The 13,797-nt window shown below is 36.0% G+C and overlaps 1 protein-coding gene across 1 annotated transcript in view; it reads right to left on the reverse strand.

The window, feature by feature from the left end:
• NUP133 (nucleoporin 133) overlaps positions 1 to 13,797 on the reverse strand; it is a 29,954-nt gene that overhangs the window by 10,817 nt on the left and 5,340 nt on the right. The window contains exons 6-19 of the mRNA XM_068185089.1: positions 13,343 to 13,513; positions 12,561 to 12,716; positions 12,395 to 12,465; positions 11,668 to 11,815; positions 10,719 to 10,866; positions 9,901 to 10,058; positions 9,080 to 9,171; positions 6,653 to 6,816; positions 5,146 to 5,240; positions 4,799 to 5,023; positions 3,680 to 3,802; positions 3,127 to 3,226; positions 1,893 to 2,135; positions 571 to 704 (exon numbers count right to left, since the gene is read on the reverse strand). Of these exons, the coding sequence (XP_068041190.1) occupies positions 571 to 704; positions 1,893 to 2,135; positions 3,127 to 3,226; positions 3,680 to 3,802; positions 4,799 to 5,023; positions 5,146 to 5,240; positions 6,653 to 6,816; positions 9,080 to 9,171; positions 9,901 to 10,058; positions 10,719 to 10,866; positions 11,668 to 11,815; positions 12,395 to 12,465; positions 12,561 to 12,716; positions 13,343 to 13,513 (2,028 nt within the window). The remainder of the gene's footprint in view (positions 1 to 570; positions 705 to 1,892; positions 2,136 to 3,126; positions 3,227 to 3,679; positions 3,803 to 4,798; positions 5,024 to 5,145; positions 5,241 to 6,652; positions 6,817 to 9,079; positions 9,172 to 9,900; positions 10,059 to 10,718; positions 10,867 to 11,667; positions 11,816 to 12,394; positions 12,466 to 12,560; positions 12,717 to 13,342; positions 13,514 to 13,797) is intronic.

Consider the following 13,797-nt stretch of genomic DNA (forward strand, 5'->3'; position numbering starts at 1 on the left):
TTTTACACTAGATTTTAACAGACGGTGGAAAAACTGTCCAACAAATATGTAGCAGGACAATGCAAAAAACCCCAAAGCAACAGCCCTACCTTCCTACTCTTCCTAACTACTTTTATATTTACACATTAATTACTTTTCTATTTATACATTTAACAATTTCATCTCTTTTGGAAATTATCCTCTATTTTATATTATGTTAATTTAATAAAACAACAGTGTAATGGCAACAGCACCTGAGTGAAGAAATCACAAAATGCTGAAAAATGCTAAGAGTGAGAAAACATGTCTGGGGCACAAAAAGGTCCCATGAAAAGGTACAGGTAGTACCCATACAGGCAGTACCTTTATTTCTGCTGGCTAGTTTTGCCTTTCTAATGTAAAATACTCCATTGAATATTTTACAGTGAATATCAACTTAAATTTTCCACATTACCCCTGTATGTATACATAATTACATAAGCATTAAAAAAAAATGGGGAAAGAAACCCCCGAAAGAAATAATAAATTTTGCAACACTTCAGGTGCAAATTTATTATAAAACACTACTTAAAGGGAATAGAAGAGGCTTGCCTGATCTGCAAACTGAGTCATGTAGCGTTGTAATCTGGTCTGGTTGTCTGTCTGCTCACACATTTGCACCAGGATATCAAAGTCGCAGTACTTCTCTGCTAAAGCAGCTGTCAACTGGTACTGTCCCAGGGAAACTAAGTAACCAAGAAAAAGAAGTTTTAGCAAACAAGCTCATCTTTGTCTGAGACCAGAAAAATGAAAACAAGTTTCAAGTGCTGCCACTGAGGAGATACTCACACATTCCCAAAGGAACATTGCCCTCCTGCATAAATCTCCCATGCACATGCACGCTCACAGACCTACCACCTCTGTCCCACAGCACAAGAGGGAAAACGGGAATACTAAATGGCATCATGTCTTCTATTTCCTCTGGAAGTTAGCATCATCTGCTGTTTGCACTGGGGGAGGGAATTCCACCCATGACTTAAAATCTACAATAACAGCTACTTAAATACACAAAGTAAAAAAGCAGCAGCCATAGGCTTTTGAAGAAGAACAGGACAAATAAGGAAAATTGGGCTTGCATTAAAGAAACTACGTAGAATCTTTCTTTTTGTTCAGTTAAATATGTAAGAGTCAGCAGAAGATTTAGTTCTGTTTGTAAAGAAATACAAACCTTAGATTGAACATAATGTTACAAAATGTATTTATAAGCTAACAGAGCCCATGAATGCGGGCAACAATAGTTTTATGAAGCTTTTTCTAAGAATGCTCAAAAATTATCATTAGATTGTTCTATTTATATAATTTACTTCAGTCAAAAAAAATTAAACTTTTCAAAATTACTAAAATGGATTTACACCAATTTATTTCTGTTTTAAAAGGCAGCTTTTCTATGGCTTACTCATTCAGGACTTGACCACATCTAACACCTTAAACAATGGGTACAATAATTTAAAAATTTGGCTTCAAAAAGTAACTATTCACTGATAAACACCAAACAAACTTTCAGGCATATAGGTTTATCTCAACTTGCAACAATATAAACATTCAGAATCCATTCATAGGCTACTTTCAGCCAGGCAGTGCAAAATAAAAACCTGCCAGATAAATGCAACAAGTTAGCAGAAGACAAAAATTCAAGCACCCAGGTGCCTAATAAGAGGTACACACATGGAGCGCAGTCGTGGATACTAACACGTAATCTGCATTTATCTTGTAATTATCTCATTAAGTCATAGACCAGCCATTTGTACTCTGAAAGCAGAACTGTGTAAAGCAAATGGAATTCATACACAGATGCCATTTACTCCAAATTGGTGTCATTTGCTCATCGAATGGACCACTTTATCTTTGCATTACAGAACACAGAGAGCACTCACGGAGAGGGGACAAGAGCTCGGATCTTTTCTGGACGTATTCCATTTCCACGCTGCTGTACCGCTCCTGATCAGCCAGACGATCCACAGACTTCAGCTGAGCAACATAGCCATCCAGGAAGCAATCCAGAAGTGCCACCAGCTGCTCAGCCACGATGCTGCGGAGGTTGCTGTCCACCTGGGGATACACCACCTTCAGGATGGTACCGTGCTGACGCGTTATTGCCGCACGGAGGCCACTGGAGGCTTGGGAAAACAACACACGCAACATTAAAGCAATAATCCAATCACCACAGCAATCTATGGCAAAGCCTAAGAAAAACATTACTATGTATAATAAAAAAATACAAGGAAAAAAAGCCAATAAATGTTTTTATTTTGAAATTCAAAGTAATACCATCATCACTCCACCCCCACAATGAAAAACTACTCCCATATGCTTTTACATATTAAACAGGGCCAAGATGTAGTAAACTAAAAGCCTGAACTATGCAGATCTATGCTGCCAACTACCAACATCAGCTCTTTTTCCAGAAGAAGAGAATTACTTGCACTATTTCTAAGCAAAGTAAGAGAATACACACAAGGAAAAGGCAACTTCTGTTAACCTGATTTAAATATTTTGATATAATCATCAATACACAAGATCGAAAGAGTTTGCATGGGTCCTGCTTTTGTGAAGAGGAATATGAATTGCAAGACTTCTGTCTTGGAAGCACTAAACAAATGTGTTTTACATGTAGAGGCTACAAGGAAGCTTATGCATCAAGTGGAAAATGCTTGCTTCTGAGAAGATTTGTTCTGATACTTTTTCACACTACTAACCCATCAAAACAAATCAACATTTATGCAAATAGAGAATCATCAGTCCTTTTAAAACCGCTATGGATCATATTTTATGATTTATTTTAATGTTATGTACCCCACAGATCTGCCAACCAGAACCAATGCATTAAAAAATTTTATAAAATTCTAAAATATTATAAAAATTCTAAAATTTTCTTTCCCAAACTTGTGGTTTTATAGCCAAATTTGCAATGCAAGTTTTAAAAAAGCATCATCAGTACTGGACAAACTAAGAGTTCACTGATTCATCCCACTTCATTCCCAAAGTGAAAACTTCCATTTTCACTTACTCCCACTGACAATCCTGTAGCAGCTTTTAACAGAAAGTTTAAAATTCAGACTGAAATTCATGTGTTCTGAAACTTATGAATTTGTAATTGTATTTTCTCACCTGTCCAAGGAATATATTCAGGTTCTCTTTCTGGAAGTTCTCCTGTTTTATATAAAGAGGCTCTAGATTGACGATACTGACAGGCAGCTTGTAGCATATCCTATTGAAAGATAAGGATGTCAGTATTTCAAAGTCTACCTCAGTACACACAGATCACAAAAGATGTTGTCTTTTGTAATTCTGAAATGTTCTTTCAATATCCACATTCAATACACCATTTTCTCAGTTGGACAGAAGGGGATATATTGACTGAGCAAGAAACCTCAGTGGTCAAACACAAGCTCTTCACTCTTTGCTCCATATTCATGACTTCACAACTTCCAACAAAGCTGCAACTTCTCAAATTATCTTTAACAGTGGCTCAGAAGGAAAAGGAATGCCCCTAATTCTGCCCAAGGCTGTGTTTTCCTTCCTGCTGTATTTGGACATGTGAAAAGCACATTCATTTTTCTTCACATGTCAGTAACTCGGATGTGCTACACTCAGCTTGTTCAGTGCTCTTCAGTGTTTATCTTCCTCTCCCACAAACATCTTGGTTAAGGCAGTTCTGTACCTTAATGATGTTGTTCACATTGACAACTATCTGGGCCCACTCAATTGAGTCAATAGGCATATCTTTCAGGATTTGTTCCTCCTCTTCTAATAAGCATTCAAAGATGGAATCAATCTGGGATACCTTGAAGACAGAAAGAAAAGCTACACTGAACACAAACATGTCCACTATCAGCTGATACTTGAAAGCCAAGAGCTGTATAGAAAAATAAGTACATTAGTATAAACCACATAAACAGCCAAAAATATTAAAAGGTATCAACTACCCTAATGCATAATGAGATAACCAGCTTATGGTGCATACAATACTTAAAACTACAAAAAATACCTTCTTTCTGGACTTAAATCTGAAAGGAAAAGAAAAAAATCCTCATTTCTGAAGACAACTCCATACACTTCCATTAAGCATATTTCTCCATCATCTTCTGGAATATTTGGCAGCAGAATCTTTGTTACATAAAGTATACTGGATAACATATCTGCTTTAAAATAGCAGACTATTATTTCTGTTTTCTTTTGTATTTATTTTTCTCCCTGAGCAACTATTGTTCTTTGCAGTAAAAAACTTCCTAAGAATAAACGTTTTGTGCATAGTTCTTCTCAAGAAGGAAGAAAGAAATAAAGACGGAGCACTTGACTGGAACGCAGTATAAACTGAGAACTTACTTAGCTTGACTAATGCTAGAGAGGACAAAATTATAAGTGACTGAATTAATATAATTCCATCCAGGACAGCTCATCAAAGCAGCACTCCTATCTGGAAACCTTCATACTCTCCAGTTCATCCTTTAAAAATCATGATTTAGCATGCATCTTCTTATGTGTCAGAGAATTCCTGCTGTGTTTTTCATTGCTTATCCATGTTGGATAGCTGGAAATTGTACCAAATTCTGCTACATAAAATTTGTCAGAAATTGCATTTCAGCTGCAGACACAAAAAAGTACATACACCAAAGTGAGGAAAATACTACCACATTATCCCTATTTAAAGGGTAGTTGTGTAAAGCTGAATTGATTTTTACAGTTTTACAGAGAAAAGTTTCAAAATACATTTCAAAGCACTGTAACAACTTACTACATGCAGGGCTACACAGTAATTCAGGAACAACAGGTTTCTTACCTCCCTGAAGAACACATCAGCAGGGGTAAGGCTTGGTGGAACATCACATTCCCTTTTGTTTAATGCAATCAGTATAGCAGCATTCACCAGCTCAGGCAGCCTGGAGTGGTGATTCTTGAGAACAATAGCTGCTGCCAGTTTCTCTGCATGCTCACAGAGCAACAGTCGAGTGGCCATTGGCATCCCTCGCACTGGAAAACTGCCCAGACGCTCAAACACACCAACCTTTTATTAAAAAAAAAACAAAACAAAACAAAACACCCCATGCACTTTAAACAGTGTTCTAGAAGAATCAAGACAAAGTAATAAACTGTGTGTGCTGATACCAAAAGAACAGTAGGACTCACCTGATGAAGAAACTCAATGAAGAACGAGTGTGCTTTTGTTTTATCCTCTAGCTGATGAAGTAGAATGAGAGACGTGTTGCTGAAGCCAGCTGCTTCTAAAAAAAGTAAAATCTTAGGTCAGAGCACTTGCTATCTTCATTTCTGGATGTTTTGTGCCTCTGAGGTAAACTGATCTGTCAATTTTTATAGTGGTACCACACTGGTACTTTTTACAGTATGTGCACACATATTTATATACTGCTTACCATGCTATTTTTAATCTGTCGTTTTCAACTCTATCATGGCTGAAGAAAAGCTTTTAGAAGAAATAAAGTATCTTTAGATCAGTACTATTCTGAAATATTCCATTCATTATGCTGCTAAAATAGCATCTCACAAGCATATTCTAGTTTTAATAGGATTCAGACTCATATTTTTATCCTCGTGATGGACGAGCTATTGCTAAATTTATTATGCCCTAGACCACAGCTACTAGAAGCTAGAGTGTTAACAAGCATTCAGATCTAATTGACTCTGCATCCAGATTTTTTGTAAAAACTAAGTGTGCTTATAACATCAAGATAAAAAACTTGGAAGAGCTATCACTGAGCAAACTTAGCAAGACAATTTCCAAGAAGCTACCAATTTTTATTTCTGGCTTTACTCAGGAATAAGCACAGACAGGCTGCCAAATTAAAAATGAAGTTGGTTCAGAAAATAGTGAGGATGTGATGCCTGACAATTTCCAACTGGCTGCCCCACACAAACAACAGGAAACATCATCCATCTGTAACTATTTACATGAACTTTCAAATTAAGCCTCAACTCTGTAACTGGCAACTACCGCCTAGAAGTGTGAGGCCACTTTCAAATTACAACTTACAAGAGACACCAAAGCATGAACAAAGAAGTTTCTTGCTGAAAACACGTCTGCTTTAATCCTTTATGTACAACAAATACTGGTAAACCAATTTCTCTAGTCCTCTTTCAGGCAGATATAAATACCAAAGTCCCAGATGAATACGAGCTCACTCTACCCAGGATCCAAGGTGACCAGAACCTGTGCAGTCACACTGAAAAAAGGGCTAAGAATGAACAAATAAGCTCTTTCTCTTAACACATCTATTTTTTGGAAAACGATTCAAAACTACACAAGGAATCGTGGAAATACCAGAGTAACACCACCTGATCCTTACGCAAAGTATCGTTCTCAGACATATGTTTTCCTTGCTGTTTGTGTTTACTGCATGAAGTCAAGAACTAATCATAGCAGACTGCAAGCTTAAGTGATAATATCAAAAGATGCATCTTTAAGTCTTTCTGGAAATGTACCTAGTGGTGATAGAGGGCAAGAAACACTTATGCCTTCTTTGCAAAGCTTGAAGTATAAAATGTTATCTAGAATGTTATAGATACTACTTCAGAAAAAAACAACAACAACCAAACAAACAAAAACAAACAACAACAAAACAACCAACCAAACAAAACCACAAACTAAAAAGCTCAAAAGCCAACATGTTATATTTACCTTCAGGTACAGATTCAGCCCATCTTGGATCAGAGGCAGGGTAATCATCCGTTAAGTCCACACTGATCTGAGTGACTGCTCTATCCAGTTCAGCATCAGGCTCCAGATCTGCATTACTTGGAAAGAGCTCGATTACCATGCTTTGTGCATTAACTATATCTTTCCTGAAATAAATGAAACAAAGTATGCTAAATAAAATCAACCAATGGGATCACAGAAATAAACCCCCCTCCGTTAACAGGATTTTCTGATACACTCTTTCTGAAGTTCTTTAGATTATATACATCAAGCATTTTTGGAACTCTCTCTAAACTAACTGTAGATAAAAGGTACTCCAATTCTTTAAAAGCAAGTAGGCTGCACAACTCATAAATCAAAAAAAGCACAAACCAGGAGTCAAGGCACACTTTATTACCTCTATTATTATTTAAGAGAAAAGACTCATCGTGCAGAACTAAGCCTGGATGTATCTAGTAGTTAAGTCACTATATTTCTATTGCTCGCTTTAAAATTTTCTCATTTTCTCAGTCACTCCCACTAATAGCAATAGAGAGGAAGCTCGTAAAAGCTCTCAGGAAAATGCTTCAGCAAATATAATGCATTATTTTTATTTCCTTTAATTTCAAAGAATCCTCTCTTTTTCATATCAGTAAGTAAAAGAGCAAGAAGCAACCAAACAGACCTCCAAGGTATGAAGTTGTACTTCTATGTAAGAATTATGCAATATATACAAAAGCCAGGGATTTGATTTTGTGACTAAAAAATTATAGTATTCTGACTGAGAAGGGATATTGTCAGTCCAGTACTGGAAGTATTTATATTTTTCATGAAACTTTCACTTTGAACACTTACATGACCAAGATGTCTACAAATTAATAAAAAAAAAAACAAACCACCAAAAAACAAACAAAAAAAATCAACCCAGCAGTGCATCCAGATATTGCACAAAGGTAAACTAAATAAAGGATACTTTTGAAAAAGTGGAATAACTGGAATATACTAGATCTTCTATTAAAAAAGTAAGCCCCATCTTTATTACCCAGCAGGATGTGTTTCTAAGGAAATTACATGGGAATTTATTAGCTCCTTCAAATCATGAAGTGCCCTCAAAAAGGGTCAACTTGATCTTTCCACAGAACTTTCTATTCCCTCTAAAGATCACCAGTTCTATAAAGCTGCCAGGGCTCACTGTACAGCTGGTACACTTTACACTTCCAGTGGCTGCACAACCTTCCATTATTTGGTCTGCATCAACTCAGTGGCCACCTGGACAGGCCACTGCTACATCTGTTCTGTGGAAGACTGCTCCATTCATTCTACCAGACTATTTATTTCTGGGAAAAACATCAGAATAACTACTATATACATAAAATTATTGTTTTCTTCTAGTTTCATAAATATAACTCAGATTTTTATTGCAATAACTTAAAACTTCCACACTGTTTCACACTGGTTTCCTTACTACCTCCCACTTCCTTGTGTTTCCAACCCTCTGGTACACATCCTCAATGACATCATGTTTGTTAACCATGCTCACATGACACTTCTGAACACATGCAGAATTTGTCTAAGTTCTGTGCCTGTTTACAGATCTTGTATTGGTATCCTTTATTCTCTGTGCCTAAGCCCCTCCATTACCTTTTACCTCACATGAAGCTCTACGGCAAAAGCACTTGTTATCTTGAACCTGTTCTTTCCAAGTTTTAAGACTCTTTAAGGAAATTAGTCCTAAGAGGGTGTGTGGGTTGTTTGCCTTGTTTTTTAAACACATAAATACTGACAACAATTCTCTCTACATATAATTAATCTAAGCCTACAGATCTGTTTATCTTCTTCTTTCTCCTTTCCCTCCTTTGTTTATATCACTCATCTCAACATCAAACCTTTCAAGAGCACCACATGCCTCCCTGCACTCCAACTGTTTTAATAAGGATAGTTTGACAAACAGGGTGTTTTGTTCCACTAATTCTTCCATATCAGCAAATCTGAAAGAAAAAATCATCTTGCCCTAATTCTGCCATACCAGTTCATCTTCACAGCCATAAGTATATTCAAAAGTATTACTGGAAACAGCTAGGCAAATAAAAATGAGGAGGAAAAAGTTTTTTCAGCAAAACACCACTTACTAAAGAATAAAAAAGTCAAAATGCAAAGTTGAAAGTTGTTTCACTGGCACAAACGTACTCACAGAATTTACACAGAGCAAGTGTCAAGTGATTGAGATTACAGAAGTCTTCTCCTTTCTAGCATATATCCCTTCTTCATTAGCCCAAAGCACATTTAATGCTTTCCTAATAAATAAATAAATAAAAAAAGCTACAACTAAAATAGCACAGGAATGTCCTAACCAAAACAATCTCCTACTCAAATACCAGAATACCTTCAAAAGCAGGAAACAAAGTCTCAAAAATGAAGTGGAATTTCTACCTGCAGTACTGTAGAAAAGCAGCTTTCAATAATTTGGTTTTATCTTCTTGAGCTATAACTTCTAGCCTACCAGTTGCATCAAATGTAGGACTCTGAAAATGCAAAATAAAAACTTCAGCTGAAAGACAGATAATAATCTTCATTATGAAATGAAAACAGATTTAAGTAGCAATGGCACAGATTTAAAATAAAATCACCACCTGGAAGCAGTTGTGCTTATTATGTCAAACATAAACCTCCAAGATACGTTATGATGCAAGTCACATAGAGGTTTGACCAAAATTCACACCATCTGCAAAGGAACTTACACCAACTTATTCTGCCCATCAGATTTTTAATGAAAATTATTTGAAGATTCAAACCCATCATTTTTGACAGGATTTAAAAGGTATTCCTGAGTACTGTCATCCACAAAAACAGTTTAACTGCAGACAAACTTAACTAGAAACTAGTTTGTTAAGAAAAACACAGTTTCATCAGCCCACAAAGGCCTTCCACTAAAATACCACTTAATAATAACAATTGATTATAGCGTTATATTAGGCCTAGTGATTGACAGCAACACACCTACAAAGAAGAAATGCAAATTTCATTGAAACCTCAGCTATGAAACAAATGAAAAGAAAAAAAGCTACTCAAACTGGCAGATGTAAAAACTTTTTGTTTTGAAAACTGCCTTCATTACAAGTGTTTGAGTCTCTACTAAAAAAAAAGTTTAAAACCCAAACAAGGCGGGACTTCCACAGTGCAAATTCAAAAGTGACATAAAAAAACCACTTTATTTGTACTCTGTTTTCAACCAGGAAGCAAATAACCATTACCTCACTTCTTGGTCCAGCAATAGAAGAGGACAGGGCATCTTCAAGGTCTTCAGGAAGCACAGAAATATTTTCCCTGGACAAGATAGTGAGAAGTCCACTTTTTTTGGCAAAGAAGATAGGAAGGCTATTACAGGAACCTGCTCCTAAAATACTATCTCCTAAAATAAGGAGAGGGAAAAAAAACAAGCACATAATTATCTCTTTCTTTTAAGGCCAATATGTAAGAGTTTCATAGACAATTATTGACTTTTGTCATTAATCAACCAAGAGTAATTATAACTGCACCTGACTTCGAAAAATTGTGGAACTATTTGCTACTCTAGATGCAGACTTCCAGATACTGCAAGTGTTAAAAAAAAAAAAAAAGGAAGAAAGAAGAAACAAAGAAAAAAATCAAGATTCAGTTAATTCAAATTCTACATAAGAATCAGTGTTCCTGTTGTACTTGAAAACACCTTTGAAGGTCATGGATGACATACTTAGAGACATCTGGCACTGAGTTAACTTCAAGGAAAAAAATCAATCCACAGTGAATGTTCGGAAAGAGAAAAGGCAAGGAAAAGGCCCCACAAGCAAAACTCCCCCATCCTTTCATATACCAAGAACAGGGATCTCCTTCATTTTCAATTGAAATACCGTAGAGTAACAATACTGGGTGTCACATCAGCACTTCTCCATACACCCATGAGACATTCCCAACTTGAAACATTTAATAAAGGAGTACAAGTATGACACTGCTCTCCGAGATAGCTAAATACAGTAAAAATATTGAATTAAGAGGTACCAACAAAATGTGATTTTCCTCCACAGCAGGTTACCTTGTATGCCAAATATGATTTTTTCCTGTGGTAAGGAAATTCTGCCAGTTCCAGTGGAACAAGCAAACACTTCATCTTCCTTGTAAAGGTAAGCAGCATGGCTGAAGTAATCTGGGACTACCAGGCAGCACAACACTTCATCTTCTGACTGAAAGGGTTGAATACAAACAATATCACAATATGTAATCAATCCCTTAAACATTTAAAATTTTAAATGCTAATCCATGCAGCCTGAACTTGTTTTAATTTTTAACAATGAGGTATGGATGTAACTTACAACCTAAAACCAAACAAAATCACTTTTAATTTGCCCTAAAATTTTAGATCCTGGGGTTTTTTCCCCTTCCATATGCATTATATTCTTGCTAATTTCACATGGAGACATAAGTAAACAGAACAATTATTCAACAGTTTGCACACTCTTCTTCCACCTTTGAGCTTTAAGATACCATTACAGGCAGTGGGGAGAGAGGGAAGAGTAGAAGTTTACCAAAGCAATCTAATCCCAGGTTTATGCTTCCAGAAGACACAGCACAGACAATGTACTCCACACACAATGTGTCCTCCCCTCCCAGCAAGCCAGCTGCCTAGCAAGGACCAAAAAACAGATCTCATAATTCCTTGTCCCACAACAAGAGTCTCAGAGTTTGAGATCTGTTCTAAATGGATTAGAAGAGTGTATGACAAAATCACTCTGTAGAAATGTTCAAAGTCAGCACAAAAATTAAAATAAATCAGACTACACTCATTTTTGAGGGTTTTATCTTGCAACTTAAAATGCAAAGCATAACCTTTACATAGAGTTAGTATTAAACATTAGGAAATGCTGGTACACATTTTCCTCAGAGTATTACAAATACATACTTCCACGGAAAACTGATTTTCCTTTAGCCAAAAACCTGACACTGGCCTTAATCTTAAATCAGTATCAGAACCTCTATTAGCATACCTGAAAAGATGGATTATACTGTGTGACCTCCACAACAACATCATCAGACATCTGATAGCCTTTATCTTCTACAGTTACCAGAGTGTAGTAGACAAGACACGGACGATCTCCAGGATGCCATGCTGCAGCAAGTATGACCAGTCCATCTCTATTCAACAACAGATATCACACCATTGAGAGATGATTATTACATATTTTACTTGCTCAAAAATTTACTTACTCAAAAAAAAAAAAAATTCTAACTACTATCTCAACAAGATATTGCTCAATCTTGTATTCTTTTAGAAAGAAAAACTATGCTATTTGTTCTTCCAAGTTACTTTATTAACAGTATTCATATTGCAGTACAAAACTGAACCACGGCAGTTGTAATTTCTTGCCATTAAATCAAATGCAAGAGATACTAAATTTTCTGCATCTGCTGGAACAAGTTACAGTTGCTTATTTTTAATCTTTGTAAAATCAAGACAAAACAAATACACAATCTTGATAAAATGACACTAAAAAAAGTAAAGGGAATTATTATCAGGTAAAGGATTTGTGATGCTAAAAAGATCATAGTATGAAATATAGGATAACCTAATTCCCAAATATAAGGTGCTTATTTTATCAACAGTTCCACTCCAGTAAAATAAATTGCAATTACTTACAAGAAGTTTTTGCAGGAAAACAGAACAGATTTATCTCATTAATGAAGGTCTTACCAGATGCAAGTGTACTTCCTTACCGATTCTGTTGCAAATCCATGTATTGTATATTTACTCCTCCTTTAATATCTTCATAGTTACTTTCAGATCCCTAAAAAAAGAAATACATCTGTTGTGTAACTGTATATAAACAGGCTATCAGTTAAAATAAACACACTAACCCTTTCCAGTTGGGCTGGCTCTTACCCAAATTGCATCTGTAATATGTTCTTTCAGGATCCTGTTGATATCCCAGCTGAGAATGTAACGTTCTGATGAATCATCAATCTCCCATTTGTTTAGATTTGAACTTGTTAGCATGTAAAAGCTTGATCTCTCTCTATCCCAAAGAACATTAGAAATCTGCATTTAAAAAGTGAAAAAGCTAAAAAAGTTAAAGGAAAGCCTGAATATTTGGACAGAATAATCTAAACCATCCTCCATCCACAAAAAGAGTCCCTTCCTTGGGTAATCTACAAAAGTTGCACTCAAGATGAGCATTATGATAACTTCCAAGAGAAGTCTTATTTTATAGATAAAAGAACATCTACACTACATACATTTCTTGTACTTCCTGCCAACTTCTGTGGAGTTCATTGACAAAACTCAAGCCAGTCAACAACCCTTGGCAGTGCTAAGTCAGAAAAGAAGAATTACAGGCTGGTTTCTTCAATTAGTAATGAGGCTATCACTAGAAAGGGGTAGGACATGCAACCACTGCATATTCCCCAGGAAGGACTACTATTTCAAAGTTGCCTTTTATTCAGAGCTAAAGAGCAAGCCAGCATTTGCCTTCACAAAACATACAAATTTATTTGGTTTCTGTTGTTTTTTCAAATTTCAAAGAAATATAAGTAACATAAATGAGCTGAGCGAGTCGTGGTTTTTGTCATCACACATCCTTATACAATCTTTTCTTTTTCCTTTCTTAAACACAGGCTAGAAATTACAAAGAGAAATTAAAGAAGACGAATGTTTCTCAAGCTTACCACAGCATCATGTCCAGGAGACAATATACCCAGAAAAGAAGAAACCTTTCTACCAATTCCAGAAAACATGCCCTGCCCCTGTGGGAGGGCATGTTGATGAATCTTGCCAGAACTATCAGGTATCAACCGGACTAGCTGACCTCTGGAAGATGATAAAATAAAGCTTCCCCCCTAACAAAAAGAGAAAGCAACTACATTTTAAAAAGCAGCGACATTTAAAAAAAATCACATTCTAGAAAACTCTACTGTCAGCTAAAATTCTTTATGACAGCTCATACAGGTAAATGCTGAACAAGACACAAGACATCCTTAGAAAAAGACAAACATGTCATGGGTACTTGGCACTGGCAGAGACTCATTTTCTTAGCTTTATGTGACATTTTTATCCATGAAACTCAATTTCAGATAAACAACAGGACTAAACTCTCACATAATCCTTGGAATCTAATGACAAA

The sequence above is a fragment of the Anomalospiza imberbis genome, chromosome 3 (assembly GCF_031753505.1).
Source record: "Anomalospiza imberbis isolate Cuckoo-Finch-1a 21T00152 chromosome 3, ASM3175350v1, whole genome shotgun sequence".
NCBI lineage: Eukaryota > Metazoa > Chordata > Aves > Passeriformes > Viduidae > Anomalospiza > Anomalospiza imberbis.